Consider the following 16,159-nt stretch of genomic DNA (forward strand, 5'->3'; position numbering starts at 1 on the left):
TCCAAAACATTTACCTTGCAAATTCTTTTTCAGATATTTATCCAGCTCTGTTCTGAATGCAACACTTTAACCTACCTCCTTTGGCAGTGCATTTAAGACCCTAACCACTTGTGCTGCATAATAAAAAAAATTGTCATAACATTTTCAGTTCTGTTGGCAATCACTTTTTGTCCCTTAACTCTTGAGCCCTCTAGCAATGGAAACATTGTCTCTCCATCTACTCTGGCTATACCCTTCATGATTTTATATACCTCCTCACAAACTCCCGTATTCCAAGGGGAATGATTCCAGCTTCTTCCCTCTATCCACATAACCAAAGTCCGTCCTCACTGGAATCTTCTGCACTCTCTCCAAATCTTTCACATCTTTCCTAAAATGTGTTAATCAGAACTGGACATAATTCTTCAGTTGTGGTCAAACCAGTGTCCATCATTTCCTTGCTCTTGTGTTTTATGCGCATAAGAGGTTTCCCAGGATGCTGACTGGATTAGAGGGCAAGTGCTATAAGGAGAGGAGGACAGGCTTCGGTAGTTTTCTCTGGAATTGCGAAGGCTGAGGGGAGACGTTATAGAAGCTTACAAAATTATAAGAGGCTTAGACAGAGCAGGCAGCTAGTATCTTTTTCCCAGGTTTGAAATGTCTAATTAGAAGACATGCATTTAAGGTGAGGGGGGAAAGTTCAAAGGAGACGTGCAGGGCAGGATTTTTTTATATATAGAGAGAAGTGTGTGTCTGGAATGCGCTGCCAGGGTTGGTGGAAGCAGATACGAAGGAGGCACTTAAGATGCTCTTAGATAGGCACATGAGTATGAGAAAATGGAGGGATATGGATCATGTGCAGGCAGAAGGGATTAGGTAGCTTAATTAGTCTGGCACAACATTGTGGGCTGAAGGACCTGCTCCTGTGCTGTACTGTTCTATGTCTACATAAAGTCTAGGATCCCGTATACTTTTTGCAAAACCACTTTCTTAACTTGCCTTGGTAATTTCAATGAAATATGCACAAACATTCTTCGATCTCTGTTGTACCCCTTTTGTATGGTACTCTCCAGTTTAGATTGCTTCTCATTTTCATCTGTCATATTTTTGCTCAGCCCACTGGCTTGTCTTATTATTTCCTTCCTCTCTGTTCAAACTGTCTCCAAGCTTTATGTCATTTGCTAATTTGGAATTATGCTGTACAGATACAATTCCAAATCATTTACATTATGAAGTGCATTGATCTTAGTACCTGACCCTTGGAGAGCTCCTCTAACAATTTCCTCCAGTCTGGAAACCAATCTTTCAGCACAACTCTGTTCCCGTTACTTAGCTAATTTTCTATTTGTGCTGTTACAGTCCCTTTTATTCCATGGCCTTCAATCTTGATAAAAGCCTACTGCACAGCACCTTGTCAAATGTCCATTTATACCTCAACAACCACACTTCATTGACCCTATTACTGCACCCAAAAACTCTTTATCAATTTAGTTACACATGATTTGCCTTTAACAAATCCATGTTGGCTTTCTCTAATGAAGCCACACTTGATTGCTAATTCTCTCCCTGACTATTGTTTCAGGAACTTTTCCCATCACTGAGGTTAAACTGACTGGTCTGTAGTTACTGGTTTGTCCCAGCACCCTTTTTTGAACAAGGGCGTAATAATTGGAATTTTCTGCTCCTCAGGCACCACCTGAATCTAAAGGCTTTTGAAAGATTATGGCCACGGCCATAATTTACTGCACAGCTGACACAAGCTGTAGATCTTATAGAGATACGAACATGAGAGAAATACATTCAATGATAGTTTGAGTTTTACCTGTATGTCCTTTAAATACAAATGCTTCAATTTATTTTCAATTTTAGACATGTGTAAAACTTAATTTTTCATTCTGTAGTATTTCCTAACCAATAATAGTATAAAATGATTTATAATTTTAATGCAACTGAAGATGAGCTAACTATTTTCAATTCTCTTGAAATCATGTATAATCTCTTTCAATTCCATAATGTATTCTTGTATCTGAAAAATAATCCAAAAACAATTAGTAACTTTCTGCAAGTTTGAATTCAAAAATGTTACCTATTACAGCACATTTAAAGATTTGCACTCAGAAGAGAAATAATCATGATCTTAACATAATAGTTCAACTTACTGTACTAAGCTGTGCATCTGTGTCTTCTGTTACAGTGTCAAAATCCACGTCTGTGTTTTTTACATGTGCATAAAGGTTAAAAATGGCCATTTTTGCCATACCCAAATTAAGAGTCCTTTTTGCTGCTGTACTTTGGATATGTACCCATGTGGATTCCTGTATAATTAGAAAACAGTACAATTAGTTTCTTTTCGACTGCACAACTATATATTTCAATAGAAACATATTCTTGTCTCCGGGGGCTTTATCTCCTAAAATATCTTTTCAATAACACTGGCCCATGTTTTGAGGTCAATGGCAAACAAATGATGCTCACAAGCTCCAAGATTTGCTCACAGACTTTCCAGAGGATTTGGCAACGCCACCTGCAGTAATTAGAAAATTAAAATGATTCCATGCCTTCAACATGAGATCTGAGATCCCTGCCTGAAAAGATCAGCATGGCTATTAATCAACCAAAGTGAAGAATATTTACTGAGCCACCAAAAGGCTAAACTAGTGAATGTAAGTTGAAATAATTCAATTTCAAATCATATATAGAAAGCAATATAAAGAGGGAAAGAATGGAAGGACATAGAGGTAAAAAGTAATTTTCTAAAAAAATTGCAAGAATTACAGTTTTAATGTCTTTTTTGTTGTTTCTGCAGTCCAACCTTTCTACATGGTCTGCTCCCAATATCCTGCTCAGAATATTGCTTCTGGTGATGGTGTCGTCAAATCTTGTGGAGGGCATGTGGTGCTGCAGAGCATCTCGAGATGATCCTTGCTCTGCTGCTCCTAACATAGATAAGAGCCGGTTGGTTGCATATAGAATGATTTCATGAGAAAGATGCATCTGCTGAGCCCCATTCTCAATATGTTCAAGCTCCACCAAGTTTGCCTTTTGCAATTGGAGCCTAGATGCTAACCCACAAGGATTAATTTCTCAGCTTCTCCATTCATTTGTTTTGCTGTCTGGTTTCTCCATCCCTGTTGCCTGATAGGTAGTTCTGGCTGATGTCCACTTCATGAATAGGAGTCATTTCTTTCTTATACACAGTGGTCATCATCATCACCCTGCTTTAAAGGGGTTCCATACAAGATACTGTATATTGGCAGGTAACAATGACTTTTAGACTGTTGGTTACAATTTTGCACCTTTTGTTTACTGTGACTTGAGTGCCCCTAGATGGAGCAGACACACTGAGCTACAGAAAAACAAGTGGGTAAAAAATGTGGGGTGGATGTAACTTCATTCCAGCTTTTTCTGAAATCCTGGGATACTTGGTTCATCTAATAGCAGACCTCAATAAAGAGAGCAATGTCCCATAAAATCATGTACTTGTCTATCTAGTTGCTTTATAATTGGTGTGCCAGGAACAGCTCCACAAATCCTTTTGTAATGCACCATCATGTAATAATTATTTGCAGGCTTCTAATGTAATACTGCTCTCATTCCTTGTATCCTTTTACATTAAACTGTTCCTGAAAATTTTGATTTTTATTAGTATTTGCACTATATCCATATAACCAGACTTTAAAACCAAGGCATAAATTTTTATAAGTAAGGTTTTGGTTCCCCTAAGCATCTCAGTTTACCAGCTAAGCATTTTGTAATAATTATGAAGATTTATTTTCCTGACCATTACCACTACATCTGAACGAAAATAAACAGTATATTTAATTTGACCAACACTAAAGCACACCAGTCTGTTATTCCGAGCAATATATCTCATGTATAAACATTTTGTACCAGAGTAAAATAAAGCATATGAATATTATAAAATTAACTGATATTTGAAATTTTATATATTAAATTTAAACAGGAGCATGTGCAGGAAACTTAAATTAATACTGTGTGTGTGAGTCCTTAATGTTCTGGGCAAGAGTGCTGGTGCATCCATAATAATGTTAAACTTTATTTTACATGATTATTATTGGAGGTGGGGAACTATGCACATCCTTAGCTGATCTTGCACATGCCCCTGAATCTGATTAGTGGGTATTGACCATTAGCAATTCAGTTAGCCAAAAACTAGGATATCAGGTCTTGTTAGGTTGCTTAGGTCCCAGGCAATACCTACCCATTTTACGGTTTTAGACTTGGCTGCTTCCAGACGAATTTTCAGTGATGCCAGCATATTCTGGTATTTCATATTTTCATTGTTTTTATCTGTTATGAAGTTATTTAGATTGGACTTAATTGTCTTTATGATTTCTTGGTTTTCCTGGTATCTTCGGAATAGCAAGTCGTATGTATGAAACAAAGCCTCAAAACGATTATTCACCATTCTGATATTCTGAAACTTGAAAAGGTACAACGAGAATTGGGAACAGTTCCTTAAGTCAGACACAGTTCGAGAAAATATAATGAAACTTCCATTATTAAAATAATTGAACACTGCTGTTTCCATCTTCTCCTGCATTAATTCCCACTGCTTTCACCATCTTTGATAAGCTTCAAAAGGTTCCCCAACCACCTTTGCATTGATTTCAAAATGCTTTCCATCAGCAACAGAGCCTTCAAGAACTTGGCTTCCTTTGCATCCCTCAACTTCTATTGCATTCAGCCAGCTTAGACTCTATTCTTGAAAATTCTTGTAAAAAACTAACTTGTTTCTCTCTCTTTCCCTTAACACTTTGACTTAAAGTGTTAACTCTGTTTCCCTTTTCACAGATGCTGCCTGACCTGGAGTATTTCCTGTTTTTGATTCTTATTACCCACCTCTTTCACACTGCCTTCTGTCATCACCTACCTCTGGTACCACTGTGTATCCAGTCACCTTTGCCTTTGTGAAAATTCTGAGAATTTAAATACATTGGTTGTGCTAATGAAATGCAAGATTCTCTGATTCTCTTCAAAAAATGGTCTACTTGTATCGTATTGTGCATTCATATCAGTGTAAAGCAATATTTTTTCAGTTACCTCACTTGATATTTTTATTACTTTCTCCAAAAATTTTGGATAAATGATATGAGCCTCCACTTTCTTCTTTAGATTTTCTCTCTCCTCGATCAGAGAATCCAGTTCCATTTGTAGTTTCAGAATATCTCTTTCTTTCTGTTTTATTAGTTCAGTTTCAGTAACTCGTTTGTTCTTAGCTCTGATTCGTTTGGCATCATTTTCCTTGGGAGGGAAAAGGAATAAAATAACATGCATTATTATGCCAATTATTCTTATCTATAAATATGTATTTAGATTAGGTTATGTTCTCTAGCAAAGCCAATAATTCATATTTATAATTCAGGCTATTGATAGTCCTTCCCTAAGTCTCGTACTCTAGCTTATTCCTTCAATTATAACAAATAATTAAGGTAGTTCCCTTGTCCTGTGATAGTCTAGTGGCATATTTCTAGCAACCATTTAAAAGGAGGCACACATTGCTTCCAAATGAAAGCTGCCACATGCAACTTGGCATCATCAGGTCTACAAGTGTGGACAGAAATGTCTCACATTCATCCAGCCAAAAACAAGTCTTTGAAATCAGCTTAAAACTCTCTCTGGAGTGCCTGTTTGGCAGCCTAACCTCACTGGCCCTACAAAAATACTATAAAAAAGGAAAGATAAAGATTGAGAGTCTCTGCACCATCATTCAAATTGGAAATTAAGCTGAAAGCAACATAGGTCTTTGGGAGATAACTTGGGAGGAAACTGAGCACCTAAAGGAAACCCTGCAGTCATTGGCAGAATACACAAACTTAACACAGACAACCCCCAAGGTCAGGATTGAATCCAGGTCACTGGAGCTGTGAGGCAGCAGCTCTAATTGTTGTGCCACTGTGCTGCCCCAATGTTATGCTGCATTTCTGAGTAAAGATTTCCTTATTGTTCCTACCACAAATGGTAGGCTATCTTGTCTAAAATTCCCCTATATCTCCCTTCCTAAATGCAGGACTAACTGCTGGTGCTATAGTATTAGTTCCTTTCCTCAGTAAGTTTTATATTTACCTGGCATTGCCTCTGTTATCTCTTCCCCAAGTACAATCCATCTGAACCAAGGATTTTATCTTTTTTCCCCTCTTTCCATTGTAAATGTCTTGACAGCTCTTTTTAATCCTGTCTCTAATGTCCTCTCCATATTGTTAGTCTCCCTGGTAAATAATGAGGCACAGTAACTATTTGATACTTTTGCAGTTTCACTGTCACCACCACCTTGTTTGTCCTGTGATGGTCCTTATTTTCCTTTTGTTGTATCTGCCCTCTAGAATATGGATCACGATACATTTTTTAAAAACTTTCTGCCTTCCCTTTGTCATTTCTTTCCTAACCCTTACGTATATCTTACTGTCATCCTTTTCTTAATGATCTACAATTGTTAGAGTCTGACTTTTATTTTGGTTTCAATTTACCCTTACATTCATTTATCTGGTTTCATTACTAGTTTGCCAGTCTTTAAAATGGAATATACTTTTCCTAAACTCTTTTGATAATCTTTTCAAATACTTCCCATTGCTGTTCTAGCTTTATCAATAATGACATTAATATTCTGTAGAGTATCACCATTGATTTATCCTTTCTTACACTTTACCTCAAGCTTCATGGATTATGTTTCTGAATATCAGTTACTTTCATTCATTTAACACATACAAAATGCTGGAGGAACTCAGCAACCCTTCATCACGACTGATGAAGGATCTCGACCCGAAACGTCGACTGTTTATTTCCCTGCATAGATGCTGCCTGACCTGCTGAGTTCCTCCAGCATTTTGTGTGTGTTGCCCTAGATTCCAGCATCTGCAGAATCTCGTGTCTCCAACTTTCATTAGTATGTTATCTCTAATTAACACTACTACCCAATTTCCAACTTCTTCCGTCTCTGTGTTAGACTCCGTAGTATTTAACTACCTGTCCTGTTCTTTATATGTTTATGTTTCAGTTAATCTGACCACATCAGATCTCCAGAAATTAATGTCTTCAGTTTCTCCTTTATGTTTTGGATGCTATGCACATTGTTGTATAGAGAATTTATTTTTGTTAATTGTTAATTTCACATTTTTTAAAACAGTCATTTCATGATCATATTCTGTAGGTCCATCTGCTCCCTGACAGTATATTTTACCCTTATTCCTTCCCTTGGAAGCAATTTTTATTCAGATCAATTGTTTCTTTAACTTCCTGGTTTATGTTGTTTTCACTGGATTCCTGCCTCCATCTCCCTACTTTACAGCAGTTTTATTAACATTTTCTGGGACTCTTGGCTTATTCCTGTTCAGGGGTATAGCTCTTTTCTGTCCTAGTATTGGTGTTGTCTCTCATGAAGTTATTCTTTTCTCCAGAGAAACAAAGCACTGCAGATGCTGCAATCTAGATGAAAAAACAACAAGATGCTGGAGGAAGTCAGCAAGCTAGGCAGCATCCGTGGAGAAAAACAGACAGTCAACGCTTTTGGTCAGGACGTTTCTTCAGGACTGAAGATCAGGGGGAAAAACAGAAGTGATAGGTGGACAATAGAGGGGAGACGGGGTGGGCACAAGGTGGGGATAGGTGGATGCAGGTAAGAGATAGTGATAGGCAGGTGTGGGGGAGCAGGGGAGAGCAGATCCACCAGGAATTCTTTTCTCCCCAGGTCTTCCTGATCCCTCTATCTCCATGCTCTTTCAGGAGTACGCTAGAGAACAGTAATCTGGTTTCCCTCCACCCTTGGATTATCTCCTGCTCTGCTGTGCTGTGGTTATTATTTTGGCAATCCTCCGAGCTCCATTCATCCTAATCCTCGCAACTATAAATCCTTTGGATGAGACCCATGCCTTCAGGACGCCCTCTCAACTTCTTCTCAAAATGTAAGTAATAAACTGTGTAAATTGATAAGGGTCCTGGTTACTTTCAACATCACTTAGTTTCTGATATACTTATTTACACATTGAACTTTGGCCACCTCCATGAACCACACAGCCCAACCCCTTTCTAATTAAGGTTTTAGTTCAATGATTGTTATCCACAAATATTTTTTATCTGACTTTCAAAGCCAGCAAAAGTGATCACAATGATCTGACCAGTACAAGCAACATTCACCTTTAAGAATTTGTCAAATTTCTGTACGGACTGTTTCAGCTCGTCTTCTTTCTTCATTAGTTCTTCTCTTCTCTGCTTCAAGACTCTGAGTTTCACTTGGAACTCCTACAAAGGAAGCAAGATTTAAAAAAAGAAATATGCAGTAAGAGTATTAGATCTCATTTTACAAAGCAGTGACTGGTCAACTTTCTGGGACCTCAGGGCATTCAGCAATTGCAGTGAAGAAGGAGAATGTTTTATTAGCCCTCAGTTTTAAACTTTTTTTTAATGGTTGTCCTTGAAAACTAACAGAAGTAGAGAATGGATAAGAATTTCCTGTACGGTTACCAGAAGGAATAAACTGCATCCAGTTACATTGTAAAGATGCAACTTTCAATTCTGTCTCAAACCCATGGAAAAGAGCTGGGCTTTTGCTGAGTACTTACATAATCATGTGGCTAAAACTGGCAACTCATTGACACAATGGATCCGAGAAGGCCACTCCCAGTCAAACCAAGGAGCTATGTTGAACCCAGAATTCAGTGCACCATAATCTCAACAAACAGATGCTAAAGAATCTATGTGTTTATAATTCTTAAAATCCATTCAAAGCAACTTTTTTTTAATCAGTACACGGCACGTCTAACAAGAGGGGTAGCATTGGGTTTGATACAGGATTCTGATCAGAAATCTCCAAATTTAGACCTCCAAGAATGTCAAGGAACTTAAAAAAGGGAAGCTTATGATATACACCTGGAGCAGTGATAGGTGGACAAAAGAGGGGAGGCGGGGTGGACGTAAGGTAGTGATAGGTAGATGCAGGTAAAAGATAGTGACAGGCAGGTGCGGGGGAGGAGGGGAGAGCAGATTCACCAGGGGATGGGTCAAAGGCAAAGAGAGAAAAAAAGGGGTAGAAAAAAGAGATAGGGTAGGAAAGGGAAGAAGAGGCATGGTTGGGGGGGGTGTAGGGAGGGGGGGAAGGGGTGTGGGGATGCTTACTATATTTACAAATCAGCTGGATAGTCACTTGTCAAGCTGCAAGCTATAAGGCTGTGGATTGAGAGCTGGGAAATGGGAGTAACCAAGCAGCTCAATTTGATGTGTGTATTTGGAATGGGAACACAAAGCAAAAGTATAAATGATAAGAAGTGTCAATGGGGCAATTTAAAGCAGCCAATTAACCCACCAACCTGCATGTCTTTGGGACGTGGGAGGAAATCAAAGGATCTGGAGGAGACCCGTGCAGTCACAGGGAGAATGTGCAAACTCCAAGCAACTCCAGTAGTCGGAACTGAACCCAGGTCTCTGGAGCTTAGGCAGCAGCTCTACTTGTGCCACTATCATTGGGTTTCTGTGACCTTAAGTAACTGACATTAAGAGGGAGATTATCCACTAATTTACATCACTAATCCTTTTTTATCAGCTGGTCTTCAATAATAGAGGTTTAACATCTTGGTATCCAGCAAACCTAAATGGAAAATAAATTCCAAAACTTTACAGGAAGTTGAATATGACAAAAATTCAGAGGGCTTGGTTCTGTACAATAAACACTGAATCTGTTACAATAAATACTACTGTTTATAGAGCACCTCCACCTAAGGGGATGTTCTAAGAACATGATCAGACAATTATTGACACCAAGCCAAGGATGATGATATTCGGAGGGGTAACTTAAAGCTTTAGGGAGATAATGTTAAAGGAGGTGAGATTATATGCATAAAAAGATCAAACAGAGGAGGTTTGAGTGGTTCTACAATGAAAATTAGCTCTGTACCTTAAAATATAATGTCCATCTCTGCTTTTTATGTTGTCCCGAGTCTTTATTTGGGTACAAAAGTTAGGTTGTGATAATAATTCAGGCCTATCCTAGTCCTGAATGAGGAATGAAGCAGCTCCTGTCTTTTTAGATGAAGCACTGAACCAAAATCCCATCTTGCTGTTCCTAATGCTGTTATATCTAGAACAGCAGGAGGACTCTTAGCCAACATTCCTCCTTCACTACTACTCAAATATTAGCGGGTCAGTCCCTGTTGCTGGTATGGAATCAACTTGCGAGCAAAATGCCTGCTGGATGTTCCTTGAGATTGGTTTGGGGTGCCAACGTCTGATACAGGACTTCCTGTACCTGAAATGAAAATCACACAGGAAGAGCAATTTTCTTATGGAAGGCAAAGTTTCCCATAAAACAAACAAAGGAGACGTGGAAAGGAATCTCCAGGATAACCCCAACTCCTAAAAAGGGACTTATGGTGATGTTATCACACAGACAAAAGTGAACAGAGACCAGCAAGAGCAATGTGGAGGCCGTAGCTTAAAACCAGAGGTAGCACCAATTCCATCCGCTATCTGCTGTTACGTACCAGCAGCAATAGAAATGCAACGAGCAAGGTTTCAATGTTAAAACCTATTTATTAATAACTACTTGTAATGAAAAAAAGTTAGATATCAGACATTGACCAAAATAAACCAAAGTGTGTGTGGCTAGTTCCCAAACCACCAAGTCTAGGAACAGTTCTCATAGTTTTATGATGGCAAACCAGTTCAGTTCAACAAGTCACGAAGAAAAACAATGAGCAAAGTCTTCTGAATACCACGTTAGAATGTAGAGAGAAGGAGTTTACGAAGTTCACAAGTCCCACATTGGAACCAATACAATACCACAATTGCCGAAGATCTCCATTGCTTTGTTCCCAAATATCTGCCACACCAAGGGCACTCAATACGTGGCTGCCCACAGATATACCTGCTTCCCAGTACAGGTTAGCGACAAAGTGGACTCCAAAGATTGCTCCAAAAATTCATGTATGGATTGCAAAGTGACAGTCACAATGATTGGGCTTCACCCATAGATACAGAGGCTGGCAGTCAGTGCTACCAACTCTCACATCTCTCTCTCTGTCTGTGGCAGAGTTCTGACTCAACCTGGCACCAGGGACCCAAAGATGTCCCTTTCTAACGGCAATTTACAGTGGTCAATTAACCTACCAACTTGCATATTTTGGGATGTGGGAGGAAACTGGAGCACTTGGAGGAAACCCACGTGGCCACAGGGAGAACATGCAAACTCCACACAGACAGCACCAGAAGTCAGGATTGAACCTAGGTCGCTAGAATTGTAAGGCAGCTGTACTAGTAACTGCACTGCTGTGCTGTCCACACTGAACCAGTGCAGATCCCACAATCTTCTGCTATATAGTGGGTGTGTCACAAGCTCCACCCACAATCTGTCGCTCATTGTTGGAACAATGTTGGCAACCCAATCATCAGAAAGTTATCCAGTGAAGAGTTTTGACATTTCTGAAAGATGAGGCAAGCCATGTCCTTTAACTTTTCAAAAAGAAATATCGGTAATTATGGGACATTGAGATTTTTTTTTACAAATAGATGATCTTGGAGGAAAGGGCAAAATATTTGAACTTTCCAAACTGAAGATGCAAACTGATCCTCTCCCAGCAGCCCATGGTTACTCTGCCATTTCTTCCTTTGATGCCATAACTGCCACACATGCCTTATGGTCACCGCTTCGAAAGAAGATAATTGTACTTGTGCTACTCAGTGTTGCTGTGACTTATTTACATCACTATTAATCAGTTCTTATTGGAAATAACAGTAAATTTTCAAATGTATTAATGCACGACCACAGTGCTTTAACTTCTAGCTCTGAATACTAACCATATTGTGTTCAATGGGGATGTAGATTAAACAATAACGAGAACAGATATTACAGACTATTATTGAAACTTATCATAACATACAAGAATATGATTTTGAAAATCAGGGAATTGCTAATAATGCCTTTTTAAAAGACTGCTAATTTACTTAGCAATGATACATATTAAAATGTGAGATAATTCTCTATTAAAGTGAAAGATTAATCAGTAATTAAATCAGGACTATTGCAGACCTTTAAGGTATAAATGGCAATGCTACTTTATAAAGCACAATAAAGAAGCATTGACGATAGATAACAAAATCAATGATCTGGATGACAGACTATGTGTCGCAGAGCATTTTCCAATTCACATACTGCTTCAACGTGTGGTAGAGTAATGGTTCCTTTGGGAGAAAAGTTAATGCAAAGAATCACACCTGAATGTTTGTCTCTGAACCCACCTCTGCATGTTTGTCTCTGAACCCACCTCTGCATGTTTGTCTCTGAACCCCCACCTGGATGTTTATCTTTGAACCTTTGCTATATCGGTTACTTTTACCTCCCTTTGATTAGCAAGATCCACTTCCACCTCAGCCAATTCTCGTCTTTTCTCCAATAACAGAGTGGCACTTGTTGCAGATAAGGTTGCTCGGTCTGGTATTTTGCTTTGAAAGATGAACAGAAACATAATTTAAATTTAATTTTACTTGTTGCTATATTTGATCCACATACACAAATTCCTCTTCATTTCCAACTTCACATCACACAATCATACACAACATAGTCAATGTCAAAGTCGAGTTTATTGTCATAAGCACAAGTACATGCATGCACAGGTGCAATGGAAAACTTACTTGCAGCAGCATCACAGGCACATAGCATCAGATAAGCAGCATTCACAAGAAAAACATAAATTATACACAATTTTTACAAGAAAGAATACAAAAAAACAAAGTCCATTGAATGCAATGGGATCAAAGTGGTCATAGTGTTGCTATACTAAGATAGTGATTAGGGTTGTGCAGGTTGGTTCAAGAATGGTTGAAGGGAAGTTAAACACATACTTCTTGGAACTTTTCTGTATGTAATTGATCGAATTCCCACAGTTTCTATCTATTAGAACCTTCCTCCCCAATCATTCAAAGTTCCATGTCTTTCCCTCCACTTTCACATCCATGTTCAAATTGAACTTATTCTCTGAAGCGACAGCCTCTGTGATCCCTGAGCTTACACTCTCCAGTAGCCAGTGAAAGGGTGGGTCCCCTTAGGCCAGGGGATGTGGGCGAGGTCCTAAATGAATACTTCTTGTCTGTATTCACCAAGGAGAAGGATGTAGAAGAAGGTGAGTTAAGGGAGGGGTATGTTGATAGTCTGAACCAGGTCAGTATTAAGAAGGTGAAGGTGTTAGATGTCTTGGAACTAATCTCCAGGTGGTCTTGGACTTCCGCATTAGATTGCACGTGTACAGAAGTTCGAGACGAGTTGAACCGCAAACTGTGTTCAGCCTCTGGTTTTTTGTGGATCCCAGCTTGAGGTAAACTTGATCTGAGCCAATCATGAGCCATTTTCTTCCATATCCAAGGACTTAAGAGCCTTTAAAATGTAGTCTTTGCAAGACCCCAATTCCATTGGCCGTTATGTGTTGTGTTATATAATAAGAAAATACAGATTGCACTCCATGCAAAGGAAGTTATTCAAAAATATTAACACTAAGTGCAAAGGAAATGTTTCAGCAGGTATGGGTTTAAGGTAACTTGCCAAAGAACCAGAGGGAGATGAATAGTTTGTGTTATCTGGAATGTATTGCCTTTATTGGCGGTGGAAGGTTTATCTATGATAATTGGATGAGCACATACGGAGCCACAATTCGCAGGACTGCAGGAAGGGGCCAAGGAAGCTGGACTACCTCTGTGTGTCAGGGACTCAGCACAGTGATCTCAGTGTGATTCTGTAAAGCTGAACATCAATGGACTTTTTAAAAAGAAATAAGAGCATAAAATGCTAGAAATACTCAGCAGGTCAGGCAGCATCTGTGGGAAGAGAAGCAGAGCTAATGTTTCAGGTCAAAGACTCTTCATCAGAGTCTGAAATGTTAGCTCTGTTTATCTTCTCATAGATGAGGCCTGATCTGCTGAGTATTTCCAGTATTTTCTGTTTTTATTTCAGATTTGCTGTATACATCTGATCAGTGTTGGTTAGCACTGGATAGAGGACACTCAGTCCAAGGAAGAAGCAACTAGCAAAACTAAGGCCCAGCAGTTTTATTCATAATGGGAGATCTGGCTCCTGGTGAAGAGCAAGTCACAGTTGCTGTCAATGTACTGTCACCTAAAGACAGCAACATCAGCTCACAGTGTTTTGGAAAAAGCAGAGGTCAAAGGACAGGTCTCCGGAAGGGAAGCAGAGATAAGGTCTGCAAGGCATTACGTCAAAGGGGAAGCAGTGGAGAGGTGCACGACAGGTATAGGAGAGTCAGGGAACGTGAAGTTGAGAAAACATCAGAGTACTGAGAGCACAGAAGGGAAGCCCAAAACCGAAAGGCAGAGTGCAATGAAGGTACGAGTTGTGCAGGTGTCTCAAGAACTAGCCTGAAGCACGGGTAGATCTGTGGACATGTAACTAATGTGGACCTGGGGGCACAACCTACAGGAAGATCCAGAGTGAAGATACAGTGCAAAAGAATGCTGTGAAAATATTAGGCTATAACCTTATCCATGAGATTGTGTTACATGGTTATAATTGTGTAATATTGTCTGCACTGTGCAGGTCAGTCAAAAACCGACTGCCACCACTGAAGGTTGTGTTTACTGGAAGCTTCATCTCTATGTGAGTAGTAATTGACGGTGATACTCTGGAACAGAGATCAGTTCAAGATAGGGTGGAGGTCCTGGAGGCAGGTGGGACAAGGAGACTCCATCACTCGCTCTGCCTCAGTTTCTGTACTGACGGGTGTCTCTTTGGCTTTGGTGGTGTGTGGCAGTGCCAAGCTGGAGTCTTGATTAAGTAGTGAGGCAGACGCCTATCTTACGGCAACAGTGGTGCCGTTGTTATCCTGGTGGACTGAGTTCCACCTTGCAGAGGGCAGATGACAGCTCTCAGATACCTCCTCATACCAACCCCTGGACCATGACCCCACCCGCGAACACTAGGCCACTCTCTCCCGCACTGTCACATCTCATCACATCAGGAGATCTTCCCTCCACAGCCTCCAACCTGGTGGTGTCCCAACCCTGCGCCTCCCACTTCTATCCAAAATGTCCACAATTCCTTTTACCCCACAGACGCTGCTCGACCCGCTGAGTTCCTCCAACAGGTTGTGTGTTGCTCCAGATTCCAGCATCTGCAGTCTCCTGTGTCTCCACCAACCTTACCTCTTGCCTGGCCACACGAACACTCAGGATCCTAGTCATGATCAAATGACTACCTGCTCCCACCCCACCAACAACTTCATCTGCAAAAATGAATTAGTACTTACTGGAACCGTAACGTTTGGAGCTGGTTCTAACCTTTGCATCTACGCCCCTTGCGTCGACAAGGCCCCCTGAGCCCTGAAGTTGTCACACGGGTACGGCCGAAAGAAGCCTACCCATAAATTGCCTAACCGTGCCCGTTGGTCACAGACCCCACTTTATTATTATTAAAGGACGCAATCGATATAAACTTTAGAATAAGTCTGTATATCCAAAATGTACAATATTCTAACCGACATTGTAACTTTAAAACCCTACTAAAAGAAATTCCTTAACCCCCATTAATCCAGAACAGCAGATTGTTGCAAAGCGCTCTATAAGATGACAAAAACCAATTCACGTTTGACTTACACCAAGAGTTTTTCTTCAAAGAAGGTTCGAAAGTAGTCTTCCAATTTTTTTTCCATTCCTTTTCACGTTTTGCGGGATTTGCTAACCTGGAGACCAATGTTTCGGCTGCAGCGGCCGCAATCAGAACACTCGCCCAGATGCCGGGGACCTGTATCTGTTTCGCCCCGGCTCGGGTTACCATGGGGACGGCACGGCTCGTTACTTGGGCAACATGACCCGCTTCCGAGACGCCCTCTCGTGGACAAAGGCACCGCCTATTGCAACTATGCGGTCAACAAGTCAAGTGGCGATTCTCAATGCATGCATCTCTGGACCATGCATCGTGAACCTAAACAATCCTCATCCGACGCCATTGGACCAGGCAACATCCACTGCTTGTCCTGACAGGGAGGGACACCAGCGACTCGGTCTGGAATGTAAAGCAGTGCTGGACCGTGCAGGTGTCAGAAACAGGACATTCGGATAATGGAGCTAAATTCTGCGAATGCCGGAAGCCTGTGGAGGTGACATTTCATCAGACTGGAGTAATATTGTGGGAGAACTGCTGAAAGGGCCTGGGCTTGAAATTCTGTCTCTG

At 40.3% G+C, this 16,159-nt stretch overlaps 1 protein-coding gene across 1 annotated transcript; it reads right to left on the reverse strand.

Moving 5' to 3' along the window:
• Positions 1 to 1,939: 1,939 nt before the first annotated feature.
• cfap73 (cilia and flagella associated protein 73) lies at positions 1,940 to 15,638 on the reverse strand. The gene is made up of 7 exons (XM_052032506.1): positions 15,583 to 15,638; positions 12,321 to 12,426; positions 8,131 to 8,235; positions 5,044 to 5,244; positions 4,202 to 4,423; positions 2,139 to 2,294; positions 1,940 to 2,005 (listed from the first exon to the last, which is right to left on the reverse strand). The coding sequence occupies exons 1-7, from the start codon at positions 15,636 to 15,638 to the stop codon at positions 1,940 to 1,942; spliced, it is 912 nt and encodes a 303-aa protein (XP_051888466.1).
• Between the last annotated feature and the right edge of the window lie 521 nt (positions 15,639 to 16,159).

Source organism: Pristis pectinata, chromosome 17, assembly GCF_009764475.1.
Source record: "Pristis pectinata isolate sPriPec2 chromosome 17, sPriPec2.1.pri, whole genome shotgun sequence".
In the NCBI taxonomy this organism is placed as follows: Eukaryota; Metazoa; Chordata; class Chondrichthyes; order Rhinopristiformes; family Pristidae; genus Pristis; species Pristis pectinata.